General features: G+C 38.3%; 1 protein-coding gene across 2 annotated transcripts in view; it reads right to left on the reverse strand.

Moving 5' to 3' along the window:
• Window positions 1-23,774, reverse strand: part of NUP54 (nucleoporin 54) — a 38,494-nt gene extending 14,720 nt beyond the window's left edge. Inside the window, exons 1-10 of one of the 2 annotated variants that reach the window (XM_047091758.1) lie at window positions 23,666-23,774; window positions 22,848-23,009; window positions 19,965-20,048; window positions 19,727-19,873; window positions 10,583-10,809; window positions 8,634-8,821; window positions 7,695-7,891; window positions 6,095-6,149; window positions 5,560-5,653; window positions 263-370 (exon numbers count right to left, since the gene is read on the reverse strand). In XM_047091758.1, the coding sequence (XP_046947714.1) occupies window positions 263-370; window positions 5,560-5,653; window positions 6,095-6,149; window positions 7,695-7,891; window positions 8,634-8,821; window positions 10,583-10,809; window positions 19,727-19,873; window positions 19,965-20,048; window positions 22,848-23,009; window positions 23,666-23,732 (1,329 nt within the window). In that variant the 5' untranslated portion in view covers window positions 23,733-23,774. The remainder of the gene's footprint in view (window positions 1-262; window positions 371-5,559; window positions 5,654-6,094; window positions 6,150-7,694; window positions 7,892-8,633; window positions 8,822-10,582; window positions 10,810-19,726; window positions 19,874-19,964; window positions 20,049-22,847; window positions 23,010-23,665) is intronic. The other variant, XM_047091757.1, reaches the window with a different exon arrangement.
• Window positions 23,775-26,425: the final 2,651 nt, after the last annotated feature.

Here is a 26,425-nt window from a genome sequence, read left to right on the forward strand (position 1 = left end):
AGAACTAGATACATGCTTTCTGTGCTCCAAGATGATTTACTTCTTCACTGCTTCTACCCTCTCAATAAGATGTGAATTTTAGAATACATTTACTTTCTTCACCCACTCCTATGAGACCTCTCATCTGACTTCTAGATTTTACTGAGAAAGTTTGGTACTTACAGTTTCAAATTACTATTCCTTCCTTTCAGTGTGTTTTTCTCTATCCGGCACTATCACACATATAATCTTACAGATGTTCAAAAAAATTCCAAATTACTACCTGTAAAGTTCTATGGGAAAGGTCCATGAGTTTCCTCTTGTATTGTGCAATTTTGGCCATAGTTGTGGTTTGATTCTTCTGTAATTCGCTAATATCTTCAGATATGATCTGTTTTTCAAAAGAAAGTTTTGAAGGTGAGTATAAACATCACAAATATTTATCAGGTTTATATGCAAAATTTGATTCTAAGATGAGACGGAGATTCATCTTTCAAAATATAAACACCTCTACATCTGTCTTTATAGTTCTTCCCATCTACGCACCCATAAAATTAAAAAGTACCATTCAAAGGCTTCTTAAGAGCTCTAGGAAATTTAGTGATGAGGCAAAGTTTATAGAAAAATAAAACCTATACTTGAAAAATATTAAGGTATAGGACCAACAACCAGGCCCTGAATGGAAAAAGTATCTATGAAGTCACATCCAGGAGTGGCCTTAACAGACAATCTGAGAAGTACAGTATAGTCCAGTATTAAGTGCTGAAAATTTTAGAGAGAGTGATCAAAGTGGAGGGGAAAGGAAGGATATTTATTATACAACCTAATACATTTTTATGCCTTGGCATCATGGATTTGCTCTTTGGCCTGAAATCGTTACTGTTCTGCCTTAACAGAAGTCTTAACCTTACAGACAGAGTTAAAAACTCATTTCATTAAAGCTACCCAACCTGAATCCCATAACCGTTCCTATCATAGTCATTCTGTGGCACTGCCTTGAGATGTTATAAGAAAAGAGGGTAAGAAGAAGATTGTGCAAGACATTTAGTCCACTGCCTTTTAAGGGAACTTTCCAGTGACAGGTTATGCTGAAGGAACAAAATTAGGTGGCCATGTTTTATATTACATAACCTAGGCACTTTCTCCACCCCAGTTTTAAAAAGTTGACAGGCTTCCAGATGCAAGAATAATATAGTGGTCTTCTCAACCAACAATAACTAAGAAAAGTAGAAATGGTTGCCATTTAGTATTTATTCACAAACACTAAAACAATCTAAGGAGTTAACCCAAGAAAGAAGGAACAGGGTTTTTAAAATTATTAGTTCTTTATTTAAAGTTTATTTATTTTGAGAGAGACAGAATTCCAAGCAGGTTCCATGCTGTCAGTGCAGAACCTGGTGTGGGGCTCGAAAGCATGAACTGTGAGATCATGGCTGAGCCAAGATTAAGAGTTGAAGCTTAACTGAGTAAGCCACCCAGGTGCCCCAGAAGGCACAAGGTTTTTAAAGAAAATATTTAAGGGGCACCTGGGTGGCTCAGTCACTTAAGCATCTGACTCTGTTTTGGCTCAGGTCATTATCTCAGAGTTGTGAGACTGAGCGCTGCATCTGTGCTGGGCATGGCACCAGCTTAAGATGCTCTCTCTACCTCTCTGTTCCTTCCCCCCACCTCAAGAAAAAAGTTTTTTAAACTGTTTCAAAAGACTACCTCAATGAGTAAAGACCTCAGTGAGTAAAAGAACATAGTGTGTTCATAATGGAATAATTTATTAAGATTCAATTCTCTACAAATATGTTTAATGCAGTTCCAACTAAAATTCTAGCATTTTGACAAATAGATTCTGAGACTGTTACAGAACAGTAAAGATCCATAAAGATGAAACAACTCTGAAAAGAACAAAGATCAGAGATTCACTCTACCACACATTGAGATACACTACAAAGCCACAACGTAAAAAAAAAAAAAAAAAAAAAAGAAAGAAAAAGGTAAAACTGACTTAAGAACAGAATAGATAACATATACATTTATGGGAATTTGGTTGGATAAATTTGCTTTGACAAATCACTGGGTAAAATAACACTGGATATTATTTATGGATGACATTGGCAAACTTGACCCACTAGAGAAAAATAAAGTTGGGTTCATACCACTTATTGTACAAAGTCAAACTCCATGAAGACAGAAGACCCCAATGTGGAAGGTTAAATTCTAAATAAAATGTCAGAAAAATAATGTAGGAGACTCTCAGACCTTGGATTGAAGAATGACTTCTTGAGCAAAATCCCAAGAAGAAAAACACAAGGCAAGAAACTAGTGGGTATTGTTACGTTAAAATTAAGGATTTCTGTTCAACTGAGGACACCAAAAAGCAGAGTTGGCAGAAAGGTGAGAAGTAGGAGACATCTGTACCATTTAAATCAGACTAGGGATTAAAATCTAGAGTAAACAGTGAACTCCTGAAATTCAGTAAAGAAAAGATAAATCCAACATAAAAACTAGGAAAAGATAGGAATAACTTTTTCTAAATGTTTATTTTTATGAGAGGGAGAGTGCACAAGCCAGGGAGGGGCAGAGGGAGACAGAGAATGTGAAGCAGGCTCCAGGCTGTCAGCACAGAGCCCGATGTAGGGCTCGAACTCATGAAGTATGAGATCATAACCTGATCTGAAGTCAGATGCTTAACCTACTGAACCACCCAGGCGTCCCCCAACAATGTTTTTTAAAGTAGGTTCCACACCTGGTGTGGAGCCCAACGTGGGGCTTGAATTCACGACCCTCATAATCAAGATCTGAGCTGAGATCAAGAGTCGGAAGCCTAACTGACTGAGCCCCCTAGGTATCCCAAGATAGGAAACATTTTGATTCTGGACAAGATGGACTTTAGTATATGCCACTCTCATCTCATCTACTGAATACAGCTATAAAACTTAGGCAACTATTTGAAAAATAAATAGTGGCAGGAGGATTGGGGAAGGAGACATGAACTGAAGTATCACTGAACTGGTGGTGAGGTTACCATTTCCCCCAATTCTGGCACACCGCACAGGTTTCAACAAAGCCCAAAACTGAGAAGTGAGCATAATGCTGACAACTCCAAGAAAAGCCTTTTAGTTCTGATGGAGGAGACACACTGTAATATCTAGAGGTTTGCTCAGCTCCAGTACTATAGCAGTACCCCTCATCCACACAACCCCCATGCCTAACACCATGGATGGTACCAGATCCTATATATAGGATGTTTCTTCCTATACATACACATATTTGATAAAGCTTAATTTATAAATTAGGCACAGTAAGAGATTAACAATAAAATGGAACAATTATAACAACCTACTGGAATAAGTTACATGAATGTGGTCTCTCAAAATATTGTTCTGCACTACTGTTCTTATGATGTGAGATGATAAAATGCCTACTTGATGAGATGAAGTGAGGTGAATGACAGAGGCATTGTGACACAGCATTAGGCTACTACTGACCTGATGATTCATCAGGACGATCATCTGCTTCCAGATGGTGGTTAAGCGGGGAACCACTGTATTGATTTGAGCCAGATAACTGTCGCGGAGGCACTGTTCTGTACACAGTAGGATGTTTATCAGCACCCTCGCCTCATCTCAGTAGATGCCTATAGCACTCACCCAGTTCTAACAACCAAAGAAGTCTCCAGACATTGCCAAATGTGCCCGGGGGATAAAGCACCAACACCATTACCCCACCTTCCATCCACTGAGAAAGGCCCAAGAGCAATCACTTAAAGAATTGAAAGGAGCAAAGGACAAAACCCACAATTCTAGGTCAAGACTTCAACCCTCACAATAGAACTACTAAACAGAAAAATCAATATAGTAGAACTGAAGAATTAACCAACTGGATCTCACTGACACTGACAGAAAACTTCACCCAGAACAGCAGAATGCACATTTTATTCAAAGGCATGTGGGTTAAACACCTTAAAAAAATTGAAATCATACAAAGTTCTCTAACAATAATAGAACTAACTAGACTAGAAATCAATGAGAGTAAAAGGAAAATTTCCAAAGATGTGGAAATGAAACATACTTCTAAAATAATCTATTAGTCAAAAAGATCCAACAGTCAAACAGAACTCCCATAAGTGTGGAGTTCTGTTCCACAATTCTAAGTTCTAATTCCACAAATTAGAAAATATCTTTAATGCATCGGAGATTAAACTATAACATTATCAAAATTTGCGCGGTTGAGGTAAAGCAGTGCTTAGAAGGAAATTAACAGCATTAAAGTGCTATATTAGAAAGGAAAGGTCTCGTTAGAAAAAGAGAAAAACCCAAAGCAAGCAGAATGAAGGAAATGGTTAAAAGCAGAGATTAATGAAATTACTAACAATACTACAGAAAAAAAAAAATCAACGAAACCAAAAACTTGGTTCTTTACTAAGATCAATAAAATTGACAAACCTCTACCAAGACTGACAAAACTAAAGGCAAGTAATAGCTTCTGTGGTCTTACTTTGAAGAACTTTGGTCAAACCCTATTTGTAGTACTACTGTAACTCATTTTAAAAGTGATGGGAATAAATTCAGTGTGTCCAGCCTAAGATGATGAAGGCGCTGGAAATCATGTCACATGAAAAACGACTTGGGGGCACCTAGGTGGGTCAGTCAGTTAAGCGTCCAACTCTTGGTTTCAATTCAAGTCATGATCTCACAGTTCGGGAGTTCAAGCCCCACATTGGGACTGTCAGTGCACAGCCTGCTTGGGATTCTCTCTTCCTCTCCCTGCCCCTCCCACTCACTTTGTCTCTCTCTCTCTCCTTCTCTCTCAGAATAAACTTAAAAAACAAAACAAACAAAAAACATGCTTGAATTTACATGCCAGAGAAGGGAATACTAAAAAAGAAGAATTGTTCAAAAGAACAATGTTCAAATATCTACAGTGCTATCACAGGAAGCACAGCTATCGCTTACAAAGCAATGCCAGGGAAAAAGGGTATAAATTATACCAAGGCAGATACTAGATCAATGTAAGAAAGAGAATTTTTATCAGAGCTAGCTGGCAGTGAAATGGGTTGCTTCATACAGCAGGAAGCTTTTCACTATTCAGTCTGAGTGAATATGTTATCAGGATTTCCACATACGAGAATGTGGAGGTAACCCTCAAGAACTTTTAAGTATTTGATTACTAGGTCTCCTTAATAAAACATTAAGTAGATTTAAGCATTCAGTAATTTAAATTTGCTTCATCAATCTACAATTATACTACGCCAACATAAAGAATCATAACTGTAGCCTTCATTTTGGTAAGGCCTCATAAATATAATTGTTTAATTAAGAAAGTATGCATTCTCAGGCTCGAAATGGAAATTACAAACTAATAGCAATGCTAACAATTCTAAATTCATTGTTAAAATGTATCAAATAAGATTTACATATTTTGGAGGCTCTATATTAAGTACTTGCACAAAACTATAATTGTTAACTTACAGTGTACACTAACTATATTGTTTCCCTGTAAAACAAAACGGTAATTTGCATGGTAAAAAGAAGTGTCTATAATCTCTTTTACTACTCCTAGAAGCAGAGAATGAAGCTAAATGCTTACATCTAATCTGGTCTGATGTTGCTTAGTCATCTGATCTTGAACCTTCAGTCTTCGAAGAAGTTCTTTGAAACCCACCATGGGTACCGGAATTAACCTGAAGAAATCCAACTGGTTAATTTTCATACCTTAAGCCTTTTACTGTTATTACAAAGTACAAGAAATTAGGGTTTTCATAATAACATCCACATAATTTAACAATACATTTCTAGGGTTCAAAGGCAGATCAAGGACTATGAAATCAATCATGTTAAATCACAATGATTTTATTCAACCTCCTCCTTATTTTATTTTACAAATGAGGAAATAAAGTTCGGTCAGAAGTTGTATTTTTAAAAGCAAGTATAATTAGGGGACTGGTACTCAGATTTCAATGTTTACACTACACTACACTGCCTTACCAGTGAACATTCTTTAAAAAGCAATGAAACTGAAATTCAACTCAAAGGTAAGAATTGTAATTAATAGTTGGTATTTGTTGGCTTCCCTAATAGCAAATATTGGTTTTTATATGAAAACAAGATGAAGATATACTTACTTTTCAGAATCAGGGTTATCCACCTTGGCTTGTTCCCAAATAATAGGATCAACACCTACCAAAAAGACAAATATTTTTTTCTGGAAAAACAAAACAAAACAAAACAAACAAAAAAACCAAAAACCAAAAACACAAAACCAAAATCAAAAAAATAAAAACTATTCTCCATTTTCATATTTGTATGGGAAAGGCCTTCCGAAAAGTAAGACAAAAAACTCAAAAGCTGTGATAAAAAATATATATCTCAAATATAACCATTACAAAAATGAAAATATTTGTAGTATAAAGCTTAAAAAAATATTATAGATTGAAAGAAAATACCTACAACCTATAGGAAAATAGATGGGCAGGGGTGTCCAGGTGGCTCAGTCAGTTAAGCGTACAACTCTTGATTTTAGTTCAGGTCATGATCTTATGGTTGGTGGGATTGAGCTCCACAGTGGGCTCCAGGCTATGAGTGGGAGCCTGTTTGGGATTCTCTTCCTCCCCCTCTCTCTGCCCATTCCCCACTTGCACACATGCTCACTCTCTCAAAATAAACATAAAAAAAAAAATGGGTAAAGGACATGAATAGGTAATTCATAAAAGATACGAACATGTGGCTAATAAACATACAAAAAGATGTTTTACTTAGTAAAACATACTTTGTTACTTAATAATTTTACTTCGCTTTAATTTTACTGTATCAGGGAAATACAAATCAAAGTAAGTATTAAGTTTTTCCAATCAGAGTGGCAAAATTAAAAAGACTGACAACCTCCACTGTAGGCAAAAATAAATCAAAATGAGAAAATATTAGAAAAATGAAAAATGAGAAGAAACACCTTTGTGTTATAATGTGTACAACTTTCTTTGAAGAGCAATTTGTATCTAACAATACATAAAATATACACAATCTTGACTCAAAAATTTCATTACCAGGGATCTATTCTAAAAAAATACAGATCCACATGTTCTAAGACATATTTACAAGGATGTTAATATCATAAAAAAAGGTGGAAATGACTTAAAAGTAAAGTATGGTACATCCGTGGTATTCCATGTAGATTTTAAAAAGAATATTTTCATGTACTAACATGCAAAGTGCTAAGAAATACTGTAACTGAAAAGGCAAGTTGCAGTAAATGTACAGTGCAGAATCCCTTTTTTTTTTTTTAGCACTTCCATGTACATACACGTGTACAACAATTAATAGTAGCTGTTTCTGTGGAAAGGAGATAAAGAGGATCTGTCTCAATTTAGTTATGCTATCTACTATCTTTTATGGTGAGAGCACATATTTTACTTGAATACTCAGAACAACAAATAAGCTAGAAAAAAATAAAAATATTAAAAGTGAATTACCTTTGGGTAGCTTATGGACTATTTTTCTTTAGTTCAACATTTCCCAAAATTTCTAACAAACACATTAACCATGATAAAAAAAAAAAGCTAAGCGACAATGAATTAGTACAATGAAAACATTCAAAACTATGTCCCAAAATAGCAGACATGATACACACTGATTTTATTAATAACCAACTACTATCGCCCAAAATAGAGGAAGCATATATATTTCTAAATCTATCCTTTCCTCAACTCTTGTGATTCTAAAACATACCAGCAGGAGGATTCTGTAAAAGTTGTTTGATCTGTGCTGGAGAAAGTTCTGTTCTAGTCATAGAAAGGGTTACACCAAGTTGCTGCAACTGTGTTTTTATATTAGTTTGTTCAAAATGGGCATATAGTGTTGTAGCTGGAACTCTTCTTGAAGTACCATTTGGAGAACGCTCAACAACATAAATGACAACTTCCGTCCTGGGGGAAAAATAATTAAGTTATAAAACAGCACACAACTCATAGCTCCAAGTATCACTACAGCATGTGATTTTAGAAAGGTGCTACTTGAATTCAAAGATCGTTGTTTTACAAGAGAATTAAAATAGCATTTTCTTAAATCTTGGAAAATAAAGAACCCTTACTTCACAAGTTCACCTCTAAATCAACCTAAATGATAAAGTTAAAATGAGAGAGACATATATTTGTAAAAGGTTTGCTTAGCTGCAAAGTCCTATATCTTCCAGAATTGAGAAGTACTTTGGAGATTCTGTTGAAGCTTATCTGATCTCAGTTATTATATCTCACTGATAATAATTCTTCTAACCCAAAATATCCTCAAGTAAATGTTTTCGCCACTAAGTATGAAAATTATATAGAAGAAAAGGGAAGGGAAGTAAGTCAGTCATATTTAGCCATGAATGGACATGAATAGTAATCACACTTTCCAGTAACATCTTTGTGGGCATACAGCCATGATTAATGTTTCTTCCTGTTTCTGAATGGAAAATCTAAGGAATTATTAGCATCCTGTGGGTTAAGAACTCCAAGATTAAGAAAAAAGTTTTTAAACAAATGTTGCTGTCAATACTGAATGGTCACTAGCTGAGAAATAACATTCTGCTCTAAGATTTAATTTGCGTTTTATCAACAAAAACACTGTTGATCACGCTTTCTGGACCCAGGCACACAGAAATAAACAGTAAATTTAATGTATACTTACTGATCATCTGGCAGTGTTTTAATACCCTCTACATTTACAGTAAGGGTCTGGTTTCCTCCCAAAACTTTATGCAATGATTCTACCAACTGCTGTTGCTGGCTTCGAATATCTGTTTCTTTTTTGTTGAAAACTAAAACCACTAGCCCATCTTCGTCTTTATTATTGGGCATACAACTATAACCTACTGCCTGTAGAATGACAAAATAAACAATATCAAAAATATGTAGATTTTAAATCAGAAGTTTAATATCTTAAATATCTGCCTAAACAAGGAAAACAGCTTAATGTCTGCTAAAGAAGGAAATAATGATTCTTCCCACCACTCTGTGCCCTATAGCATCACACAATTATGAAAAGAAACTATTTTAACCAAAAATATAAACTTAAAGTGAAATTTAAATTTCCTCTCCAACAGAGTAACCAAATAGCTTTCTCCTCTGAAAAACTTTGATATTTGTTATCGTTGGGTGTTTCTGAACTCTGATCAAACAATTCTGCATGTAACTGTAAAAGTAACTGCAAAAGTCATGGACCAAGATCTAACTTATTTTACTATATACTTACAGGATCTTAAACTAAGTTTTAGATATATAAAAAAATGACTTACTGAATATAAATACTTCTAAAGTAGAATAACACTGTCAAATTTAAAAATATTATAAGGACTATCTACCTCATTTTATAGTTTCATGTAATACAAAACTTTATGAAGCATGTTAGTTTTTAATATAATATTAAATATGACAAACCATGGCTTTCTAAGCACTCTTTTAGATAGAAGTCTTCTCTTTGGTCACCACTTATGCAACTCTAAAAAAATAATTTAAAAATGGGGCTCAGTTGGTTAAGCATCTGACTTCAGCTCAGGTCATGTTCTCGAGGTTCACGGGTTCGTGCCCCATGTTAGGGTCTGTGCCGGCAGCTTGGAGCCTGGAGCCTGCTTCGGATTCTGTTTCTCCCTCTCTATCTGCCCCTCCCTTGCTCATGCTCTGCCTCTCTCTCAAAAATAAAACACTAAAAAAATTTTTTTTTAATTTAAATTCATTCTACACTAGTTTGCATTTTACCGCATGTATGTTATACATCAGATTTAAAAAAATGTCCACTGTATAGCTCTCACTAAACAAAAGTATTAAAATTTCAACTATAAACACTCAAAAACTTTTTGTTAAAGTGATGAGATAAAGAGATGTTCTTTAATAAGGTATGCTAGTCACTTTTTGTTGTTTAACCATGTTCAAAGGGTCTGATCCTCAGCCTTGCAGCTCCAAACAAGGGCTTATGTACATATTGATTAGTGATTGACATAGGCAGCAAAAAGTGGGTTTGTTTGGTTTTTTGCCAAAGTGGCTGAAGTATAAGCTGGATTGCAATACATTAATTTGTTATGAAAAATACACCATCAAGTTGACCTAATACTCTCACTAGCTGATGAAACAGAATCTCTGAGAAGTTAAATTCAAATGAAAAGGTTGTTTGGTAGGCAAGGAATCAGAAAGAAAATAGACTACACTGTTTCAATGGCTTTAGCATCCAGCTGTAATAGTGCCAAGAGAATTATACATGCCAAACAGAACATCTACTTCTGTCTGCTGGTTAGGGTGTACTTTCCTGGACAGTGTTGGATGAATACCACTAAATTCTAATTTTGGGTCTCCCCTTTATAGATGCCAAGCAGACCACTCCCCTTCTGTTAACATTTTTTCCTCAGTTTTAAGTTCTATTCTAATCACACCTTCCTTCAGTCATATTCTGGTCACCTTCAATCACATATATGTAAGAAATCACTTCATTTTAATAACTTCTATATTTTTAAAGCAAAAGCATAACTGTACCGTGTTCAAGGAGTGCTAAAAACCAAGCAATTGTTTTCTTGGTATTATTTTAATCCAAACACTACATTCTCTTACACACACTCTTCAAGTAAGGATCAAAAGAAGTACTAATACCTTAAATCGGCAAAAGGGATTTTCTTGTGTGAATTCCACTGGTGGAATGTTGTTGTTGAAATATCCTTTTCCTGTTCCCCAAAAGGCCTGCAGCTGATTCCATTTTGCCAAAATAGCATCCCTCTCATCTCCCAACAGTGTTGGAGCAGAAAGAGCACTTGCAGTATTTATCAGTTGGTTGGACTGGGTAGGAGCTTGTGTAGGCTGACTGAAGAGACCACCTAATGCTAAAAGTGTACCCCATAATTAGTATTTCAAGAGAAAAAATCAATTCAGAACCTAGATATGGTAGGCAGAATAATACCCCCCACAACCTCCCCCACTCCCACAATGTCCACATCCTAATCCCCAGAACCTATGTTACCTTACACAGCAAAAGAAACTTTGCAGATGTGATTAAATTTAGAGACTGAGTTGAGATTATCCCAGATTATCAGAGTGGGCTCAACACAATCATGAAGGTTCTAAAGAGGGAAGTGTGAGGTCAGAGTCAAAGTGAGGTCTGAAGATGGAGGAAGGGACTATAAGCCAAGAAATGGAGAGAAAGACTAGAAGCTGGACAAGGCAAGGGGATGGACACTCCCCTGGAGCCTGAAGAAGTAACACAGGGTTTATGTACATAAATTGCCTTACCACCACCTTGATTTTAGGCCAATGAAACCCATTTCTCAATCTCTGATCTCTAGAACTGTAGCTAATAAATCTGTGTTGTTTTAAGCCACTAAGTCTGTGATACTTTGTTATGGCAACATTAGGAAACTAATATACTAGGACAATCCTTACAATGTTAACTTGCTTTTCTAATGATTATCTTCTTCATACAAGTAATTCCATTACCAGTATACAAGGTGGATCCATATTAGACCCACACCAAAAAAAAAAAAAAAAAAAGAAAGAAAGAAAAAAGAAAGAATGCATACGGATATGAAATGGAAAAGTAAAGTTTGTGAAGTTGTGGAATTGTTTTTTAAACCTTTATTGCTATTAAATGTGTATAATAAACACAAATTGGAGGAAACAAGCAGCAAGAATCATTATATCAGTGTTTTATCAGTATCAACAATCACTTTTCCTTCTCTCATAACAAAGAAATATATAACAAAAAGAACAAATGAACTAATCATCAAGATTCTAAACTAAAAGCTTTAACAGGTCATGGGGCGCCTGGGTGGCTCAGTTGGTTGGTTAACTGTCCGAGTCTTGATCTCGGCTGAGGTCAAGATCTCACGGGTTTGTGAGTTTGAGCTCCTTATCAGGCTATGCACTGTCAGTGCGGGGCCCGCTTGGGATTCTCTCCCGTCTCCTCTGTCACTCCCCTGCTCATGTGCTCTCTCTCAGAATAAATTAAAAAACTTAAAAAAAAATTTTTTTTGTTTTAAAGCTTTAGCAGGTTGTATAGCTTTGGGTAAGTCACTTAACCTCTCTGGGCTACAATTTCTCCAACAAAATGGGTGAAGTTGTTAGATCAGATCAATATTTCCAAAGTGGGAGACAAATATCCCCAGAACATGAAATTATAGCTATCAGGCAACAGCTGAGTCACTAAATGGACTAATTCACCTAACAAAAAAATATCTTTTAATTATCTCATAATACATTTTATTTTATTTATTTTTTTTAATCAATCAAGAAGAATTTATTGAGTGTCCGTAATATGCTCACCAATAGGCACTAGATGTGGCAAAGATTGTTGCTTGCCCTATATTTTTTCTTTGTTTTTATTTATTAGTTTTTTTCAATATATGAAATTTATTGTCAAATTGGTTTCCATACAACACCCAGTGCTCATCCCAAAAGGTGCCCTCCACAATACCGATCACCCACCCTTCCCTCCCTCCCACCCCCCATCAAACCTCAGTTTGTTCTCAGTTTTTAAGAGTCTCTTATGCTTTGGCTCTCTCCTACTCTAACCTCTTTTTTTTTTTCCTTCCCCTCCCCTATGGGTTTCTGTTAAGTTTCTCAGGATCCACATAAGAGTGAAAATATATGGTATCTGTCTTTCTCTGTTCTCATAATACATTTTAAAAAGTCTAGGTTGGGTGCCAGTATGCCTTTAATGCCTCACATCTGCTTACCTCACTTTCTATCAAAGAACAAGTCTAGGAGCACCTAGTCTGGGTGGCTCAGTTGGGTGAGCATCCAACTCTTGGTTTAGGCTCAGGTCATAATCTCACAATTTGTGAGTTTGAGCCCTACATCAGGCTCTGTGCTGACAGCAGCGAGCCCAACACGGGACTCGAACTCACGAACTGTGAGATCATGACCTGAGTCGAAGTCGGGCACTTAACCAACTTATCCACCCAGATGCCCCTAAAGAAAATTCTTAATAACACAAATGGTAAGTAGGTAAGAGAAAAATCATGAAAATATTACCAAAATGATCTGAGTTTTAGGGCCACTATATTAGATGATAGTTAAGTTTCTTTCAGGTCTAAAGATTTTAAGTACCATATGGTCACTGGGGCTTCTACAGGGCTAGAGAGGGGCTACTATTACCCCCCTAGATGAATAGTATAAATTCCCAAATGGGCACATATAAACACTGTAAAGAACTGGACTAGAAGCCACAAGACTTGAATCCTGGTATTATAAGCTCAATATTTATTGTATTTATTGTAGCCTTGGCTAAGAAATTCCTAGGTTTTATCTCAACTTTTTTTTTTTTTGTAACGTTTATTTATTATTTTTGAGACAGAGAGAGACAGAGCATGAACGGGGGAGGGTCAGAGAGAGGGAGACACAGAATCTGAAACAGGCTCCAGGCTCTGAGCTGTCAGCACACAGCCCGATGTGGGGCTCAAACTCACGGACCACGAGATCATGACCTGAGCCGAAGTCGGCCGCTTAACCGACTGAGCCACCCAGGCGCCCCAATCTCCTCAACTTTTAAATGAGATAAACTATGATCTGTACTGATTCATTTAGCTGCCTTTTTACATTTCACACTAGATTACAACCACACTAGTCTACTCAGAGTTCACTCGCTGGAAGGCACTTAGGAACTCAAATTATAAAGTTCAATACATTCTTTTCAACCCCTTAGCATTATTAGACCTCTCATACCTCTCTACCTTCTCGGGGTCCTCATGCTGTAGATTGTTCCTTTAGCTCCCAAAGAAAATCTTCAACTTTCACTGAACACACATCCTCCTAGGAAATGCTCTTCTCCCTTAGATTTCCTCACAATACATAGTCTCTTCTGGTTTTATCTTTGATAACATACATTCATTCACTCATTCAACAAGTATTTACTGAGTATCCCCTAAATGTTAGACACAGAGCTAAATACTAAGGACAGAATGGTAAACAAACTCAGCACATCAAACAAATATTTACAATTGTGGTAAGTTCCTTAGAGAAATACAGAGGCTATGAGAGTACTGAATGAGGGAGCTAATCAAGTCGGGTTGGGTGGGGGAGGAGGGAGACAAGAGAAGACTGCTCCATTAGAATTTCACTAAGGCCTAAAGGAAGCAGTCAGCCAAGCCATGAGGTAGGGGCAAAGATGAACAGCATGTGCAAACCTCTGGCAAAAAGGAGGGGGAAGATGAACCAGTGGAAGCAATAAGGAGTACTAAACAATAAGGTAAGAAATAACAGACCAGGGTATTGTTCAAGGGCTCATACTGATCAAAACTGTGATAATTTGAGCATCAAAAAGAATAATGAATGCAACCAACTCAAGCATAGTCAATTTATGAAAACTCATGCATTCAAAATTACAGTTTTTAAAAGTAAAGATCAAAAACTTAAAATTCAATTCCTTGGACACCACTGGAAATAATCAGGCCAACAACAACTTCTTATAAAAACTGTCAATTGAAAAGAATTTTTAGGGGCGCCTAGGTGGCTCAGTCAGCTGGACATCTGACTCTTGATTTCAGCTCAGGTCATGGGATACAGCCCTGTGTTGGACTCTGCACTGAGCGTGTAGCCTGCTTAAGATTCTCTCCCACTCTCCCTCTGCCCTTCCCCTCCGCTCGCACTCTCTCTCTAAAATAAAAAAAATTAAAGAAAAAATTTTTAGCCTACTCTTCCTATACAAATTCTATTTCAGGGTGACCAAACAGTCACCTGGGGGGAGAAAACCTTTGTTTCACAGAAGAATTTTAGTGTGGAAGGGAGGGCAGAAATGGGAGATCACCATTTTGCAACTCCTAATAAAATAACTGACTGAGGCAATGATCATCAATGAATGAAACCATTAGGTTAAAGACTGATGAGGAACTTTACAAGACAGATTGGCTGTCACCACCTGAACCCAAAGATCAATCTTAGCATCACCAAAAGAGGGAAAAAACTTTCAATGTGATATAGTATGAAGCACGTAGCACAACTGGCAAAGTATCTGTGCCAAAAAGTCAAACTTGAATATAAAGTACCTAAAGCTAACTTCATTAACCAGAAAAGTGGGGGATAAAGTTAAATGATACTACAAGGATACAAATCTAGAAAGGGGGACATTTCATAGGACAAGTGGCCCAGTTTCTCCAACAATTCATGAAGGGGGTAAAAAGGAGCAAGGAAACACTCTATACTAAAAAGAAACTTGAGACACAACAAGAAAATAAATGTGGAGACCTTGTTTGGATCACTATTTGAGTAAACCAGCTTAAGAAAACTTCAATGAAACATAAATGGAAATGTGATTAAGAACTAGGTATTAGAGGATACCAAGGAATTATTAATAGCAAGTTGGAGTGATGCCCATATTTTTAAAGAGAGAAGCATAGTAAAATGACAGTGAGGGGACATATTGGGATTTGCTTTAAAATACTTCAGCGATCTGGGGCGCGTCAGTGGCTCAGTTGGTTAATGTTGGACTCTGGATTTCAGTTCAGGTCATGCTCTCATAGTTGATGAGATGAGCTCCATGTTGGGCTCTGTGCTGTCAATGCAGAGCCTGCCTCAGACTCTCTTAGCCTTTCCCCTGCTTGCGTGTGTGCTCTCTCTGTCTCAAAATAAATAACATAAAAACAAAATAGAAACTTCGTAGAATTACCAGGCAGTGCTGAGGCCCCAACTTAGGTCAGCGATTAGGAATTTAGTGGTACTGGGGCGCCTGGGTGGCTCAGTCGGTTAAGTGTCCAACTTCAGCAGAGATCATGATCTCATGGTTCCTGAGTTCTAGTCCCACATTGGGCTCTATGCTGACAGCTCAGAGCCTGGAGCCTGCTTTGGGATTCTGTATCTCCTCTCTCTGCCCCTCTCCTGCTTGCGCTTTCTCTCAAAAATAAACAAACATTAAAAAAAAAAAATTAACGGGGAGCCTGGGCGGCTCAGTCGATTGAGCGTCCGACTTCAGCTCAGGTCACAAACTTGCGTTCATGGGTTCAAGCCCCGCATTGGGCTCTGTGCTGACAGCTTATAGCCTAGAGCCTGCTTTGGATTCTGTGTCTCCCTCTCTGTCCCTTCCTTGCTCATGGTCTCTCTGTTTCTCAAAAAATAAAATAACATGTTAAAAAAAAAAAAAAGAATTTAGGGGCGCCTGGGTGGCGCAGTCGGTTAAGCGTCCGACTTCAGCCAGGTCACGATCTCACGGTCCGTGAGTTCGAGCCCCGCGTCAGGCTCTGGGCTGATGGCTCAGAGCCTGGAGCCTGCTTCCAATTCTGTGTCTCCCTCTCTCTTTGCCCCTCCCCCGTTCATGCTCTGTCTCTCTCTGTCCCCCAAAAAATAAATAAACGTTGAAAAAAAAAAGAATTTAGAGATACTATTTATTCCTTTGTATTATGTGATTTTCTCAAGCAGTATCTAGACAGACAGTTGGGCTTACACCAGCTTGGATTTTTTTCCCACTCAGGCACATAATACAATGACGAAGAAGTTTAGCATACTGACAATCAGTGACTGAAATGGCAGGCTATGGAATCTAAGCTAATTAGAGAGTATAGACAAGAAGCTGATGGAAGAATAGAAAATGGTCTAAATGAAAATGTCACTGTCGAAAGGTCCTAATGAGGTCTAGGAATAGCTACACTGGAAGTAGTTAAAAAGGCAGGCTAAAAGAATAGGTTGTGGGATGTTCACATTAGTGATTCTGAACATTTTCAGATGTTGCCAAGGTCCAGGGTAAAAATTATGGTTTAAGTGAAATGGAAGAAGTCTCTGGAATAAAAGTTAGATGGCATGGCTATCTCAGTATATAGCCATGTGATGTTTAAATAACCCAGACAGAAGTTGAAAAGAAAAGCAAAACTGAGAGCCAGTTGCCGAAGTTTTCATTGAATAAGAGGTACTGTCCAGGAAGTCAGCAGGTAACTGAAATTAAACACATCTCAGATGGAACAGCCAGACAGCAAGCACCTCATACAAGCGGGGGTTTGAAAAGTAAGGCAACAGCTCCATAATCTTCGCAGATTAAGCTCAAAACTCCTTACAGCAGGTCCCAAATTCATCATGCTATGCCATACACTGATGCTTCTGTCAGTTACCCCTCTACATGGAATACCCTTTCCTGACTTTATCCAATTAATTCTTTCAAGACTCAGCTCTTCCTCTGTATTCCATAGTACCTTGTAGGGGTCTGTTTTAGTGCTTTCAAACATATGTGTATTTTTTATAACTTGGAGTTTATTATTCTAATTAAATGTTCGTTATTCTACCTCCCTGTAGACTATAAGCAGGGACTGTGGCTTTCAACCTTATATACCCGATGCCTGACATACAAACATACAGTCAGTAAGTGGCTGCTACATAACTGAATAAGCCCCTTTCATTATACAAATGAATAGCACCAAATTCAACTTCCCATTTTTCCTAACCAAAGCAAGTTTAACTACAGTAACGGATAGTTGGAGAGATATTATTTTAAAGAAAATTTCAAAAGAAAAAACTTCACTTTCCCTTTCTTCTCCCAAAGTACTTGGATTTCCAACAAACTTTCTATTTTTGCAGGAAGATAACAGAAAAGAGGAATGATTAGAATACTAGAAAGAATTCTGAGACTATTATTATCTTCGTCCTTTCGGCTACACAATTCCTTAAATTTATGTTTAATAACTACTAATCTTGAATAACTTTAGTAGGATGAATTTTAGCCAATCAATCAAGTTACCTAAGAAAAGTGAAGCAAAAGTGATTTAAGAGGTAGAAGACTGGAAAAGTGAAAAGAGTATTACGTAGGAAGTCAAAAAACTCGCATTCGTGTTTCTATACTACTTCCTGGGAGGTATATGGAAAAGTCACAATCCCTCTTCACCTACAAAATGGAAATACCACGAGTACCATTTCATAGGATTCTCATGAGAATTAAATAAATTAGCCCATACAAGAGAACCCTGGAACACACTGCCATACCAGATAGTAAGGAAGCTATCAAAAACCAATTCTAGGGACGCGTGGGTGGCTCAGTCGGTTAAGCATCCGACTCTTGATTTTGGGTCGGGTCATGATCTCATGGTTCATGGGTTCAAGCCCCACATTGGGCTCTGTGCTGACAGTGGAGAGCCTGCTTGGGATTCTCACTGTCTCTCCCTCTCTCTGCCCCTCCTCACCATTCTCTCTCAAAATAAATAAATAAACTTTAAAAAACAAATAAATAAAAGACTAATTCTACATTGTGTCAAAGGACTTGAGAGCCAGTCTGAAGAGGCTTGCATCTTTGGCCAAAGATGCAACATTTAAGCATCAATAAGGATAATAACTGCAACAGATTAAAAAATACAAATATCGGGGGCGCCTGGGTGGCACAGTCGGTTAAGCGTCTGACTTCAGCCAGGTCACGATCTCGCGGTCCGTGAGTTCAAGCCCCGCGTCAGGCTCTGGGCTGATGGCTCAGAGCCTGGAGCCTGTTTCCGATTCTGTGTCTCCCTCTCTCTCTGCCCCTCCCCCGTTCATGCTCTGTCTCTCTCTGTCCCAAAAATAAATAAACGTTGAAAAAAAAATACAAATATCGGTAGCTGAAATATTTAAGTTCCTAACATTATAAGAAAAATTAATTGGTTTCCTTTAGAGAATGATAGGGAACCAACTCTTTATTTTGAAAACTAATAATAAATATGGGAAAGGATGAACCAAATAGTGGATAAAGTTTCTTGTTATTAAAGTATTCCAACAAATACACGGAAAAGGAATCATAGGGTTGGAATAAATACCATTTTGCAACCCCTAATGAATTAACGGATGGCTGCTGCTTATACAATGAAAAAGAGAGACATTATATACCTCTTGATAAAGTATACAACACTACTGGAGTGCCTGGGTGGCTCAGTCGGTTTAAGCATCCAACTGTTGGTTTTTCTCAGGTCATGATCTCATGGTTGTGGGATCGAGCCCTACACACTGACAGTGTGGAGCCTGCTTGGGATTCTCTATCTCTCTCTGGCCATCACCTGCTCACTCTCTCTCTTGAAACAAATAAACATTAAAAAAAAGGAATACAACACTATCCATAAAGTAGTCTTGAAACCAAACAAAACACAACTATCAACATACATAAGTGCCTATATCCAACCCAATTTACAAAAAACACAGAAAACAACGAAATATGTTAAACTATACCACAGGAATGCAATCCAGTAGAGTCCTGACTTGAAAAACTCTACAGGAAAAATGGTCTGATTTAACAAATAGGAAAAAGAAAAAAAAGGGGGGAGGGCTAACAGGGGAACTTACACAGATTTAAGACACATAAAACTAAACAATACTGTTTACACACTTATGTGACAAAACTATAAAGAAAAGTAAAGAACAGATCACCATGAAAGACAGGACTATAGTTCCTCTGATTGGGAAATGACTGGGAGGGCAATGTAGAGGGCTTCTCAAGTGGTTGGCCAGGGGCCACCTCCTGACTTAGGTACTGGTTCCAAGGGTGTTCACCTTATTATATATACAATTCATTAAGCTGTACTTTTATGCAGATTTACTTTTGTGTTACTTTTAGCAACAAAAATGTACATAGACTGTTACTAAACACAGAAGTTTTATAATCCTCATCCTGCTAATCAGTCTTCTCCCCAGTTGCTATTATATATTGACATGAGAAGCAGCTTTTGGAATCTTGTGGAACATACTGATAAATTTTCAAAAAAAAAAAAAAAAGGTATCATTAAAGTGTTTTGAACAGTGCACTCGATGTCAGCTATATCTTACAGTTTTATATATAAAGTCATATAAAGTAAGATAAAGGCCCCTTATACTTACTAGTTTGCTGTTGCTGCTGCTGTGTATTAAATCCTCCAAATCCCAGTCCAGTTCCCAAACCAGTACCTAAACCAGTACTACTTCCAGTTGTTGTGCCAAAACCAGTACCAAATCCAAACCCTTTGTTCTGAGTACCACCGAAGAGTCCTTTGAAGGAACAATTAAAATTGCATAAGTTAACCAAAAAAACAAGCTCTAGCTCATTCATTTCTACAAATGGCGTACGATGTCCTCTTACCAGTAGTGCCTGTGTTAGCTGGAGCAGAAAAGCTGAATGCAGAACCAGCTGTTGTAGATGTTGTCCCAAATCCTCCAAACCCAACTAATTAAAAAAGGATAAATAAAACAGACAGAATCTTTTATATTACATACATTTCTTTTTCAAATTATTTTATGTCGTTGCCACATATAGAGACAAAATCTATTGATCTAATTTTTCCTTCCTCTACTTTCAACTTCAATTTTTAAAAAACTATACTACTAATCAAGAAGTCAAATGTTGCAAGAAGTGACTAAGTATTTAAAACAGAAATAGCACAATGCAATACATACTCTTCAACATACCCTTAAGTCACAGCTGAGAAAACATGTTAAGCCTACTAGCATGCTTAACAAACTCTAAAATGACTATGTATATACTTTTAGAGCAGGAGTTGCAAATTCAAATGCCTGTAAGATTTAGGCTGATAACATTAATAAGTGAAATAGACCAGGTGTTTACTGACTGGTAGAACTGTTCAATGTGAACAGTTTTTAAAAATGGAAGCAGTTTCTAAATTCAAGCAGAATACTGCCACAGGAGAAAGGTAGTAATGTTGTTTATTCCCATTTCCCCCCCACCCCAAAACCCGAAGATCTAGATTTTCTCTGTGAAATTTACAGAATTTTAGACCCTAATTAACTAATTAATTTTTTAGAACGAATTCAAATATTTTTAAAGTAGCGTGCTAAACAAATCGTATTAGCAGACTGTGGTGCCAGTTTGAAACTTTGGCTTTGGTGAATTAACTTAGGTTCTATTTTAGCTTCCTTTCTACTTAGTCTTCATGAAAATTTACCAACTTTCCCAAGGAAACATACTGACCTCCCTACAACAAGAATGTGTTTCTTGAAGGAAGAGTGAAGGGGGAAAAACTAGGGAAAGAGAGAACTAGCACAGCCCTCTGGACCAAGTTGGCAACTAACAGATCTACAAATTTCATTTTTAGATTTAAGTTTAGAGATGAAACTAATCTTCACCATATGTAACTTGACATATGGATGGAACGGAATACAGACGAGCTAAAATTGTTTTATGTTTTTTCCCTTATTGTCAGTCTTTCCCTGATTACCAAGGTGATACCAAAAAGACTTTTAAGAAAAATATTTGAACCATTAGTGATCTCGGAGTTATGCCACAGGTTTCCTGGAATTCTAATTTTTAATCTCATATATTTCTAGTATAAGAGACAGGGATTCATGTTATATAAAAGATATAAGGAAAAAACCCAACCCTTTTGATATATAATTTTAATTTGGAAAATTACTCACAAATAGACTGCATGTTGCAGCCATAACCAGGTAGGTTCTACTGTAGTATTGCAAACTATAAACATTTTGATAAAAATCACCTAAAGTACAGAACACTGTTCTCAATCTTTTTCATTATTCTTCACTTCCATAGAAAAACTATGATATATTCTGGATTGGCTACACAATAAAAATATTAGCATCTTATCATGTTTCATAATACCAAAAATGTTTATTCGTAATAGTGGATCTGCAAAGATACAAAATAAACAAGGGTTTCTATCCCTTTGCTGAAGATTCAGTTAATGAACATATATATAAAGTAGTTAAAATACAGTTATATTATCACAACTCAACACTTAACAGTGGTAACTCCAAATGAACATGAAATCAAGCAAATACCAACAAGTTTATTTACTGTTGTTGAATTACAAGCTGGGTGGCTTTGTTCAGAAACACAAATTTCAAAATAATATTGCTGTTTTACCCAGTGCCAATTTTAAGCAAACAGGGAAAAGTAAACATACCAAATGGCAGTGATACATGATCATTTAATAATGGATTATTTTATCTTTGGAATTCAAGGTTTCAAGTATTCTTCAAAAGGTTTCAAACCAGATGCCAAGATGATTTTCGCACTGTGCTAACAAATACTGCACAAACACCAGACTTCCCAAGTAAATTTTAGAGAATAAGTAATAATGTTTACCAAATGCATATAATTGGCACGGGCATAAGTGGCATAATGTAAGAGAATATGGACAAGAAATTCATATACGAGCAGCAGAGGAACAAGACTATTCTATAGGGTGACTGTATGTAAAGGACACATAGACCTATTTTAAATTTATATACACATACACACACATTATAGTTTGTGTTTTGCTAATTTCCAAGGAGCTTCAATCCACATAGACACTAAAATCTTCCTAATTATCTCTTTGAATGCAAATATGTCTAGCCTACCTACTTGAACTGAATGTTACTTGACAATAAATTGCTCTGATCATTTCTCAAAACATCCAGTAAAAAATTGGGGGCTCTTTCCATAACTACAAATCTTATAGAAATGTGTCCTAATCTGGAGTTGACCAAAGAAATACATTATTGTTGTTACACACCATAAAAAACAAGGCAAGTTACTGCTGTTCGTATAAGACTTGTTTCTCTTGGGAAACACAAGGACAATCAAATGAAATTCCAATGAAAGATGCAGGAAAAATGAAAAAAAAAAAAAATGACTGCAGGAGTCCAAGAATCCCAGAAAAACGAGCCTGACTGCTGAGCTTTTATTTTGGAAGAGATACGTAATAATTTGGAAAACATAATCTACTCAAAATAATAATCCATTCGAAATTTTCATCACTTGGAAGGTATATTCTGTTTAATTAAATGCAAGCTTAAAAAAGGAACATTATAACTTGCAAGACTTCCTAAAACCGAATCTTTTAAGGCAGTCAAAACTGGATACAAATGTTTTTGATTCCACACTAGAAAGTGAATTTCCTTTCCTCATTAGCCAAGCCAGTGTTCTTTCCCAAACTAGGAACCACAAAATATTCTTGGACTCCGGCTCCCAACATTCGTTACACATACGACCCGCAGTATCTACCTGCACTTGCCAGACTGTTACCAAAATTGAACGGAGTCGCCGAGGTAGTAGAAACACCGAAATTGCCAATATTAAAGTTCACTGCAGGATTAGCAGTTAATCCGAAACCCCCAAAATTAAACCCACTGGCGGTGGAGTTGGCAGTCTCAAGCCCACCAAATCCTGATAGGCGTGTAGGCAAAGAAACAAAATTTTAAAATGGGAAAGAAGAAAAAGAAAAGAAAGCAAGAGGATTAGAAGAGTCAGCAGGTTTCACAGAAGTGAGCAAAGACAAACCTTGACTTAGCTCCAAACGAGTTAAGAAAGCGGAGGAGGTGGGGACAGGAGGAAGGAGCAGGAGCGTGAAGTCCCGCAGCAAGGACCAAAGGGGTCAGGACCAAAGGAGCCGCAGGGCACCGCCCCGGGGTCCCTAGCCCTATCCTCACCAAGCCCAGCAGCGGGAGCTAAGCAGGGATTCCCGCGGGTCCGGGAGGCTGAGGTGGGGAGGGCAGGGCGGGTCTCCGGCAATGGGAAAGAGGAGCCGCCCTCCAGTCTCTCCGAGTCCGACTCGCCGGCGGCGGGAAGCGAACCCTAGGAGGACAGGGCACTGCAGGGATCCACGCACGGCGTGGGAGCCACAGGCTGGGCCTCAAGTTCCGTAGCGGCCTCCTCAGGAGCCGCCTGGGCCCGCTCTGCCGCAGCCCGCCCTTTTCCCAGGCACCTAAAGTCTCCAAGTGGCCAAGAGACCCCAGGTTCGCCGGACTGGAGAGTCTCGGACCGAGGGGGCTGACCAGAGGCCTCCCTTTCTCCCCGGGAGAAGGTCTGGGAGGATCACTTACCCGCGGGGGCCGCGGTGGCTGCAGCGGTGCCAGAGGTGCCCGAGGGAGCCCCAAAGTTGAAGGCCATGTCGCGGGAGCAGGGGACCAAAGCACTGCTCCCGCGACACTAGGTGCTCTCGGCTTTTCGGTCCGGCGGGAAACTGCCCTCGGATAACGGAGTCCCGCCTCTTTTCTGGCCCAGCCAAAGAGACCGGAGCGCAGGCAAGGCGCAGGAGGCGGGGATTGGAGGGGGAACGCCCCCCGGCCCGCCAGCTTCCGGGGGCTTAGCGGCCTCACGTGGCGTGGAGCGTCACAACTGAGAGGAAATGCTGGCAAATTAGCGGCTGCTTGGCGCCTGAAAGCCCTTAAAGGCTTGGAAAAGGTATGCGTTAGCAAGCAGTTGGGTTCGTGAGTTCGGGCTCCGCATCGGGCTCTCTGATGGGTGCGCAGAGACCGCTTCGGGGCCCTGTACTCCACTCTCTGCCCCTCCCCTTTTCACAGGCGCGCCGGGCACTGTCGCTCAAAAAAAAAAAAAAAAAAGATGTGCGTGGGGATGAATGCGACTGTGTAATGAGTACTGGATAGGTAGGCCAAATCCTCATCTCCGTAGTGTAGGGTCAATGGATAATGCTAAAACTCATGAAAATTACTGAAGCAGCTTGTTACCTAGTCATGGAGGTAAATTAAAAACAAAACAAAAAACCTAACAGAGGTGCCTTTGAGAATGATGTCTATTTCCTTTTTTTTTTTTAATAACAAACCTGAGAGAATTGATTCTGAAATCCATGTGCTTGTATACCTGTTAAAAGAAAAACAATAACAAGCCGTTGTGTCTATCAAAATTAGAAATCCTTGGACATAGCAATGCTACTTCTAAGAATTTATCTTATAAATGATTAGGCAAAGTTATGAAATACAAGGTATAACAAGTGATTGGAAACAGATGGGTTTGCTTAAATAGTTGCATTTATGAAAAGGAATGCTATTCAGACCTGAAATGGGAACAGTAAAGCTCTTTATGTACTGAAAAGATAGATCTGAAAGATAAATTACATGAAAAACAATTAGAACACTGTCTATGCTGTGCTACAATTTAGATGACAAAAAAGGGTTGGAATGTAGAAATACACATTTTTGTATAAAATATTCCTGGAAAGATATATATAAGAAAGTGAATAACATTAGTTGCCTCTGGGAAGGTGAACTGGGTGTCTGGGAGATGGGTGGAGGGCTTATCCCATAAAGCCCTTTTTCGCTTGAGAATATAAATGTGTTACCTATTCAAAAAATTAAATCTTGGTATTAGTGGTAATTGCATGTGTTCCAGTGAGAGTGCTGATACAGGGAGGAGGACAGCAGGAAGGGAGATGGCAGCAGATGGACTTGACTGATGGGATGTGGAGGGAAGGGATAGGAGGAGTCTAGCAAAAGTCCCCGGTTTCTGACTTGTACAACTGGGTAGATTGTGATGGGAATTTGGAACGAAGACAAGAAAAAATGTATTCCTTTCTTAACTTTCCAGACTTGAGGTCAGTGGCTGAGGACATCCAGCACGTGTTTGGTGTGTGCAACTGAGGTTGAACAGAGACCTGTGTTTGGGTTGTGCCTGAAGTCAGGGAGTTGCTGGAATTGTCAGGAAGAGTATCAAGTGAGAAGAGGTTGCAGCTGAGCACAGTATCAAGCACGGAGCAGGGGTGCCTGGGTGACTCAGTCGTTTCAGCGTATGACTCTTGATTGCAGCTCAGGTCATGATCTCATGGTCGTGAGATCCAGCCCCATGTAGAGCGTGATGGCAGTGCAGAGCCTGCTTGGGATTCTCTCTCTCCCTCTCTCTCTGTCCCTCCCTTGCTTGTACTCTCTCTTCTTTCAAATAAATAAATAAACACAAAAGAAAGAAAAGAAAAGAGAAAAGAAAAGAAAAGAAAGAAAAAAAGAAAGCAAACAGCCCTCAAGGGAGCCTGAGAGAGCTTGGCCAGAGAGCTAGGAGAAACCAGCAGAGTGAAATCACAGAAATAACGGATGGAAGGGGAGAAGGATCAGGGATGGAAAACAATGGGTGAGTATTTCTTCCATAAGAAGCCTTCCCTGACCACCCTTTCTAAACTAGCACATTCAACTCCTGTCACTATGGCTACTTAAATATTCTTAGTAATTACCACCACCTATTTATTGATTCCCCTATTTAATATAAGCTAAATGAGGGCAGGGAACTTTTTTTTTTTTTTTTACTGGTTGTATCCCTAATGCTAGCAGAATGCCTCCCCCCATCCCCACAGACCTTAGTCAATACTGTAGAATGGATGAATGAGTTCCTTGACATGTCCCTGTTCCTTGCCTTTCCCATATTCTCCAAGTCCTACATATTTTATCTTTAAACATTTCTAAAATACTTTGTCTCCGCTGCCGTCTCCCTGATTCAAATTACCATGATCTTTTGCCTAGGCCAGGGATTAGCAAATGATGGCCAAATTGTGCACTGTCAACTTTTTTGTGTAAATACAGTTTTGGAGGGGGGTGTTGTTTTTTAGAGAGAGAGCACACAAAGGGGGGAGATTGACCGGGGGGAGAGAGAGGGGGGGATAATCCCAAGCAGGCTTCATGCTCAGCATGGACTCTGACACAGGACTCGATCTCATGACCCTGGAATCATGAACTGAGCCAAAATCAAGAGTTGGACACTAAACCAACTGAGCCACCCAAGTCGCCCCATAAATAGAGTTTTACTGGAACACAGACACGTCCATTTGTTTACATGTTGTCTATGACTGCTTTTATGATACA

The sequence above is a fragment of the Lynx rufus genome, unplaced genomic scaffold (genome assembly GCF_022079265.1).
Source record: "Lynx rufus isolate CCGP_SWC_20201006 ecotype Redwood Valley unplaced genomic scaffold, mLynRuf1.p SCAF_3, whole genome shotgun sequence".
NCBI classification, from domain to species: domain Eukaryota; kingdom Metazoa; phylum Chordata; class Mammalia; order Carnivora; family Felidae; genus Lynx; species Lynx rufus.